The 8,908-nt window shown below is 31.8% G+C and overlaps 1 protein-coding gene across 1 annotated transcript; it reads left to right on the forward strand.

The window, feature by feature from the left end:
* Positions 1 to 7,388: 7,388 nt before the first annotated feature.
* Positions 7,389 to 8,152, forward strand: LOC110654448 (WUSCHEL-related homeobox 3-like). Its single transcript, XM_058149270.1, has 3 exons — positions 7,389 to 7,663; positions 7,727 to 7,781; positions 7,886 to 8,152. The coding sequence occupies exons 1-3, from the start codon at positions 7,389 to 7,391 to the stop codon at positions 8,150 to 8,152; spliced, it is 597 nt and encodes a 198-aa protein (XP_058005253.1).
* The last annotated feature ends 756 nt before the right edge of the window (positions 8,153 to 8,908 follow it).

Below are 8,908 nucleotides of genomic sequence, written 5' to 3' on the forward strand. Positions count from 1 at the left end.
TTTGTCCCATAGGTGGAATGAAGAACTTCCCAGGAGGTCAAATGTAATGGCCTGACCCACTAGTGATATTGTCCGCTCGGAGCCGAAGCCCTCACGGTTTTAAAACGCATCATTAGGGGTTACAAACCGCCAACTTATAAACCTAGCATCTCTCTCGTGTTTTGCCGATGTGGGATTTGCCTAGGGTGTTACAATCCACCCCTCTTATGGGACTCAGCATCCTCACTGAGGTTTGCCCCACCATCGCCCAAGGTTGCACGCGGAGTGACTCTGATACCACAAATGTAATGGTCCGGCCCACTAGTGATATTGTTCGCTAGGGGCCGAAGCCCTCACGATTTTAAAACGCGTCATTAGGGATTACGAACCGCCAACTTATAAACCCAGCATATCTCTCGTGTTTTGCCGATGTGGGATTTGCCTATAGTGTTACCGTTAGTATATAATTTTTACAGAATTTTCTAAACTCATTTAATGCTAGGAAAAATACTGCGAAGTTTCGCGGGACCCATCAGAAAACGATGTCGAGAAAAATTAGAAATGGGTATTGCCATGAAACTCTCGATGAGTGGAGACTCTGGTACTTTAGAATTTTTGATGGGGTTTACGGTTTTCGAGAAATCTAGCTCGAAAGTCAAAATGGGCTAAAATTTTCTGAGTAAAAATTGGACAAACCGCTCAATGGATTTTTATGTTTTTGGTATCTATGGAAAGCTCTCGAGGTGTAGATGTGTTTTGGGATAAGTCCCTATCCAATCAGTGATCGGATCGATCGGAATCGGCCCGGGAAGCCGAAGCGTCACATGGCGCGTTGAAGGGACTGTGCCCGCATTTTTCCTGCCACTGGAGCGGCGGTGGGGGGAGGGGGGGGGGGTTCCTGGAGGCGCGTTGGCGAGTTGGAGAGGGATGGGTGGTGGTAGGGCGGCAAGGGGAGGAGAGAGGAAAGAGAAAAAGGAAAGGGAAGGAGAGGGAGTCAGGTGCGCAGAGGAAGAAAAGAAGAAGAGAAAAAGGGCGGGTCTGATTTGACTGGTCCGACATGGTCTGCTTCGATTTGACCTATCCGATTTAGGATACCCGAATTTGAATTTTTACTCTACCCTGGGACAAAAAACCAAGCCCAAAAATTCCGAAAAAAATTTTAGAAAACTCAAAAAAATTCATAGAGTCTAAATATATTTTTAGTTTTGCCACGTAGTCTTTAAATAAATTTTTAAGAATCATTAAATTTTTATATTTTCAAAAAATCGAACTCAATTTCAAAAATTTGAAAAATTTTAAATAATTCTCCAAAATTTAAATAGAATAAAATATTAATATTTACCTATAAAATAATTAATTTAAAAAAATTAGGGGTGTTATATGAATGCCGAGTAATATTAAGACTATAATTTTAGTCAAATTAGGACTATATAATGACTAAAAAACAATAGAAAGCTAGCTTTTTTTCTATATAAATTTAAAAATAAATGGTTAATGACAGATAAAAAGAAGATATCTACAATTTTTCTTATTAAATAAAAAATCTTGATAACTTTTATATATTACATTATTGTTTTTTTACATAGATTTTAATTATTTAAAATGAAAAAAAAAATATTACATTTAATTTATTAAGAGCCTATTTAGTTGAATTATTGAAACTAATAGCTAGCAGTTATTGTTGATAAATATATTTTAAATGTTTGGTAAAATTATATTTAATTATTGTTATTGAGATATAAAATGATTAATAAAAGTATATATTATATTATTTATTTTATTATAAAAATAGATATAAAATTATTAATTTATTATATAATGTATATAATAATTAAAATATATAATTATTTTTAATATACATACGCTATTCATATGAGAATGAATATTTATATGAATGAATATTATAACTAGATTAATTATTATTTATAATATTTTTATATTCATCTATTATTTCTTATAATTATAGATAATTTAGTAATATAAAAATTAATTTGGAGGCACAAAATTTTGTAATTAGGAGTAACGTTAAAAGACTAAATTTAATTATTTTGGAAAATTAATATATTATGATAATATTATATACCATTCTAAACAACCCTATGGCATGCAAGTAGGGTAAAGAGACCCGCTACAGAGGACTCGGGAAAAATCACCCATGTCATAGTTCCACGCATCACCCGGCAGCGAAGGGACCTCCAATAAGGACCAACCTAAACCTGCAAGGCCCTAGAGAGTTCTGGCCGACCCAACCAGCACAAGAAACAACAAGACTAGGAACCTTAACTAACAACCTTGAGGCGATCGAAGACCATGGGGCTAGAGAGCCATTTGAGCAGCAGAGCAACGACTCTCATAGAGGCAGAAGCGACAGAGGAGCAGGGCCTAACCAGTGCCTCAATCTCCAGACCTACACAGCAACATTAATAAACCCAACAAGAAAAACACAAAGATTACAGAAAGGAGAAACATAAACCTAGCACCATGGGCAGCCTAATCTCTCCTTGCCCAGTTCAAACAACCGTTATCCAAACAAGCAAAAATATTTACAGCCCTACCCGCTAGCAGGGAGAGAGACCCATTGATCAGATAGGGGGTGAAGGCCTCCCTTTGCCTAGAGGGGCAGAGAAAGATTGCCATACACAACACAGGCAAAGGCTAAATAAAATTATCTGTAGTGAAGATAATTTAACTAGCTAATAGTTTGAAAATATGAGCATTGCTAGATATTGAGTGTATCAATTAATGTGTTTTAACATTTAAAGTTAGGTCGATTGTAGAAACATATTTTACTATATGCAGTTTTATCTAATCTCATATATTAAGAAAATAAATAAGAACTTATATTGATTGCTTGAAAATAATTACTGAGCTTCTTTCTTAGAATAAAATGAATAAAATTTTAAAAATCTAATACAATAATTTGAAAATTAAAAATTGACTATGAAAATAAATGATATATTGATTATTAGAGTCTAATTTAATTAATTTTAAAGAAAATTAATTTTAATTAATTATATATCAAAAATAATAATAATCTTAAAAATCATCTTTTTAAGTCTATTATAATTTTATACAATATAGCAGTATGTATATCCGGATATAGGTAACACTTAGACATACAATAGAGTTTCAGCATAGCATAAACAAAGCTATATATGCTGTTAAATAAAAATGAAATCGTACGGATAACATTACCCTTCGACTAGTCAAGTCAAGTCTACGAACAGTCTGTAGCGTGCCCCAATCTCCATTTTCACCCTGTATACGTTGACCAGAGAGTCTCTTCAGTCTTCAATTAGGGGAAAGTAAAATTTTTTTAATTGAATTTCTATTCAATTCCTATAATTTATTATAATTAATAATTAAATTCATGTAATTAATTAATAGCTTGTTTGGATAGTTTTTAAAGAGAAATGAAAATAAAGAGTGAAAAATAAGAAGGGACATCATATATATGTGTATATAATTTGTAAATATATTTATTAATTTTATGGTAGTTATGTATTTATTAATTTTATGGTAGTTATATATAAGAAGGGACACCATTTTAGTACATATTAGCTTAAGCTAATTCGTAGTTAGTTAAATAGAATTTAATTAATTAAGTTTTAACTATTATCAGCATTCATTAAATTTTATATGTACAAAGGAAGTGTAGCATTGCAGCAAGTACACAAGGAGGTGTCTAATCAAAATCCAGGTACCCATCAATTATTCAAGGATGACAGGAGCATATGGATATGGTCATAAATAAATAAAAACAATATCAACTTTGAATAAGAGCTTAAAGAGCTCTCATGTACTTTGATTTTTCAACAAAATATTTTCTGTACTACTGAAATGTGACTAGTCAGTTATAATTTAAGTTACAGAGCAGAGTTATGGTCCTTGAGGAATCAATCCTTTCGCTTTCTTAATAAAATGTTTAAACAAAAGATACTCTCTCTCTGTTTGTTTCTGTTTCTGTATGCAATTGCATGCATGGGATGGGACCATTTTTTCCAGGCTGCACTGTACATATATGTATACTATAATAATACTATACTATAGCTTCATCTTCATTAATTTCATCTTATTTATTCATAAATTAAGAGTTTCTCGAGACCACCCCCAACTAACCACATTACTGTATGTAATTCCTCCACTATTCTCTCTGTTGTTAACACTCTCTGTGGATTTCTTGTGGTTTTTGTGCTATCCTCCATGCATCAAATTGTCCTTTTTTTTCTTGCAAGTTCAAAATGTCCAATTGGCTTCCATCACCTTCAAGTTTAAAATATATCCACTTCTATCTCACAAGGATTGTTCTCGTCGGAGACCTGATTTATACACAATAGATAATAAGACTTACACGTTAACTACATGAATTCTTTATATTTTTATTTTAGATTTATAATGGATTGAATTTAGATAAAAATTTATTATCCCACAAATAGTTTTACTCTATATTACTTTAACTACATTAAATAGTTTTACATAAGTAAATGAAATTAATGGAGGAATTGGAAAGGTTTAGGGAGGCATGGAAAGGAGGGTTGAAAATGAAGGGAGAGTAAAGGGGAACGTTGACAGAAGGGTTGCCGAGGACATGAGGGGCAATGCTGCACTGCATGCATTTATGGGGCGTGCAACTCTTTTGTGTACAGTGCTTAGGTTACGTTTTCCACAGTATGTTTTAATTAGCATTGCTGAATATCTTATATATATAGAGAGAGAGACCCGCCTTTGGGTTGCCAAACCCTAACTCCATCTACACGCAAAACCAATGGCTGGATATCATTTGTGGCGGATATAGAAAATTTTTGTTCAGATCTATATATAAAATTTAAATAATAAAATATTATTAAAATTTAATTAAAAATTATTCATCAACTTAATCACACGCATAATCTATCATTTTGTCTTGATATATAAAATTCATTATTGAAAAGTTACAATAGAATTTTAAAGGCAAATAAACTTTTAAATGCATAATATGCTTGTTTGTCTTAAGTAATTTTAAATTTTATCAAAAAGGAAAGTTTAATAATTAAATTTAAGAAGAGTGTATTTATACAAATATGTATAAATACAAAGAATATTTAACATAAAATAAGGGTCAACTGAATCCTCTTTTTATATGTCAGATCTGCCACTGTCAAAGATAAAATAATTTTAGAGGTATGCAAATGGATAAATTTTAAGAGTTGTCCCTAAATTTTAAAAAAATTATAATAAAAATGTCTATAAATTTAAAAATATAATATAAACCCTTTGAAAGTTAAAATTTTGCGTAATAAAATTTTTCTAACCCTCAATATCCAGTTTATAAATAATATGCTAATATGAACAATACATAATAGTAATAATATCAACAATTATTATTATTTTTTTAAGGTAAATTCTTTCTAATAAGTTATTATATATCTAGTACTTTATTATCTCGTATAACTAAGATTTTTTCATGATCTGTGAAGAAAAATATAGCCAATTTTACTTCTTTTTTATATAGAAAAGAGAAATATATGTGTCATCAATATTTTTTATTGTATAAACTGACCATAGGGAATAAAAAGAATTTTATTATGTAAAATTTGAAAGTTCAAGATATTTTATATTTTATTTTTTATTTTAAAGATAATTTATTACAATCTTTAATGTTTAGTAACAATTATTAAAATTTATCAATGCACAAACACTGGTAATGCATTCAATTTCAAAAATGAAGTAGCACATAATTTTTTAAGCCGTAAATGAGAATTGGAAATTCGAAAAAAAAATGGTAACAAAAAGATAGTGAATTTTATGATAAAATTTTGCAATTAATATTTGGAAAACGTCAATAAATCTATATAAATACATTAAATTTAGTTCCAAAATGAACAATAAAATTAAGATTGACTTGGTGTTGAATTAATTACAAATTAGTCTTTAACTATTTATACATCTTTATTAACAGAATCTGGAATTTTTTTTTTTAATCTTTTTAGTTACTTTTTTTCCTCTATCTTAACTACGAAGGTTATTTTATAATTTCATTTTTTTCGTGGACTGTTTCGCCTACATACCTCTACAAAACGACACCGTTTAAAGCTCAATATTTTTTTCTTTTCCTCATTTCATTTGCAGAGTGCTTTTATAATGGGTCCATATTGCTTTTGCCCGATCAAACTCAGTTGAGTGTGTTCTGAACGTGCTTTTCTTCTATGAATGTGCCATTCATGCTCTTTCTCCCTTACATATGTAAGAATAATAATAATAAAAAAAAATCACAATCTATACCAATATATATAATCTTATAATATGTATGCAAGAATTAATTGTCATTTGTTGATTCTCTTAATTTATTGTTAAGTGAATTACTGCTATAAACTTAGCCTGCAAGAGTTTTATTATTATTTTTTATTCTATTTAAATAATTTTGATATTCTGTAAGAAAGGGCTCCGTTATCATATAAGAAATAGAGAGCACACATGTAACATGTATGCATATAGAATGCAATTTTAGGGGAAAAAAAATCCTGCATTATACTTTCCATGTAAAATAAGCAAGAAAAATTTTTTTTAGAAGAAAATCTATTTTTCTTTTGGTTTATGAACCCTTGATATTTTCGAAATCGAGTTACTATTAGGCTTATATAAGGGAGAGCTCTCCCAACGTGATTTTTTCTATTCACAAGATTCAAATTCAAGATCTTACTTAAAAAAAATTAAGTCTCTTCCACTCGACCCAACTTCTGTTAGTACAAGAAAATCTATTTCCTTAAGGGCGTGCGTACTTCATCACTCGCTAACTATACAGCTCTATGTAGTTCAACTTAATTTGGAATGCCAAAGAAAAGAAAAACACTTTTCTCTGCTGATGCTTCTGATTTCTGAATGCAATTTTTTACTTGATGTTTGTCCAATACATTCTGCTGTATGGAAAAAAAAAAAAAAAACGTGATGATGAGATAATGATTCAAATACTTTTCATTACACTACCCATTAGGCCACTACTACCACCATACCCTTTCAGCACTCAGTTTCATCTCATTCACTAGCCTTTCATTCTATAGATTCTCTCTATCTCTGTCTCTCTCCATCTGTGCATGGACTGAAATCTACACTTGAATGCCCCTCTCAGGGAAACATCAGCATGACAACCCTGCACTTGCACTTTTTCCTTGCCAATAATTAATTTTTAACCTGTCTTTTTCCTTTTATTTTCTTTTTTTTTCCCTGCTGCTTTGGTTTGCTCTCTTTATCTATCTCTATCTCTATCCCTTTTGTCCCTCATTCTCTTCATCTCTCTATTAAATTTGCCCTGTATCTTTCTCTCCGCTCCTCTATTTATACGTCCTTTTGAGCTTTTCATCCTTCCAAAAGACAGGATCAGTGTTTCTGTATCTATATATAACCAAGAGAGTTTGTGTGTGTAATAACATATAATGTCTCCTGCTGCTTCCTCTAGGTGGTGTCCAACACCAGAGCAGCTCATGATCTTGGAAGAGTTATATAGGAGTGGGATTAGAACTCCTATTGCTTCTCAAATTCAAAGAATCACTGTCCATCTCTCTTTATACGGCAAGATTGAAGGCAAGAATGTGTTCTATTGGTTTCAAAACCACAAGGCAAGAGATAGACAGAAGCTTAGAAGGAAACTCATTAAGCAGCTGCAACAGAACCACATTTATCATCCTGATCGTCACCTGCAGGAGAATCAATCAAACCACCACCACCACCAACACCATCCCCTTCCTAGCTACTTTAATCCTCCTGCTTCTACTTCACCACCTTTTCATCCACTTTCCTATCATAACTCTCCTGTCTTTCTTCCCCGGGTGAGGTTCTTCATTACTTGAATGTTTCTAGCTAGTCTGATGATATAGATTTTCTTCCCCAGGTTACATTTTGATTCTTAACTAATTATATGTTATTGGAGCAGGGAGGACCAGAAGGTGCAGCAACACAAATGATGATGAATCGCCCATGGAAGGTGGAGATTCCACAAAACGTCCAAATGGAGAATTCCTTGATGAGAATGTACGGCCAAGATTGGATGATGATGATGATGGAAGTGGGTCCTCCCTCCCCGTGCAGCAGCAGCAGCAGCAACACAAGACCACTTGAAACACTTGAACTCTTCCCAATCACAGCAACAAATCTCAAAGAAGAGTGCAATAACAACAACATATCATCATCGTCTAACTAAAGCAAAAAATTGCATATGGCTTCTGATCACTTTCTCTATCTAGCTAGCTAGGTTGATATATAGGCACATTTATCAACTTCTGAATGTATGTGACTTGTTCAATACATTTGTGATTTGTCTTGGTTTCTGCTATATATTATGCATATGTGTCTACCTAGGCACTAGAGGGAGAAAGATCTCAATTGTCTTGTGAGTAATGTTACTTATCCTTTCTCTCTCTTGCTTCTACTGGTACTGCTTTGCCTACCTATTTATTTGTACTGTTTAATTTTCCATTTTAGAATCTGCATTGGGCTTCAAAAGAATGTGTTGTTTTGTATTTCTTTGCAATTTTCAACTTGTCTCCATGTAACCTAAAGCTGCTCAGAGCAGGACACTGCTACTGCTATTGCTTTGGACTATCAGATTTTCTTTTGGTCTTGGCCCTTACAGACAAGTCAAAGCTTTGTTAAGATCATCTTTTTTTTTTTCCTTTAATTTTATTTTTAAATATATATCTACTGGGTATATTAGTTATTGTCATATTTTCAAAGAAAATTTCATAATATATATATATATTTTTTATTTTATTAAAGATAGACCATCTAGTTGGTTAGGAAATAATTTAATTGATGTTATTACACCTTTAAATATAAAGAGTGGAGAAGTCTCGAGTTTAAATTTCTCATCTATCTTTTCTAAGAATATTTGTCTTTGTGTTAAAAAGGAGGAGAGCTAGCTTGTAGACAGACCATCTAAGCCAAGTTTAAAATTTTC

Source organism: Hevea brasiliensis, chromosome 6 (genome assembly GCF_030052815.1).
Source record: "Hevea brasiliensis isolate MT/VB/25A 57/8 chromosome 6, ASM3005281v1, whole genome shotgun sequence".
Lineage (NCBI taxonomy): Eukaryota > Viridiplantae > Streptophyta > Magnoliopsida > Malpighiales > Euphorbiaceae > Hevea > Hevea brasiliensis.

Excerpts from the sequence above, each read along its gene's own strand:
- LOC110654448 (XM_058149270.1), top strand. The coding sequence starts at position 7,389 with ATGTCTCCTGCTGCTTCCTCTAGGTGGTGTCCAACACCAGAGCAGCTC. Across the intron at positions 7,664-7,726 it reads CGTCACCTGCAGGAGAATCA|TTCACCACCTTTTCATCCAC; the intron begins ATCAAACCACCA and ends TCCTGCTTCTAC. Across the intron at positions 7,782-7,885 it reads CTCCTGTCTTTCTTCCCCGG|GGAGGACCAGAAGGTGCAGC; the intron begins GTGAGGTTCTTC and ends TTATTGGAGCAG.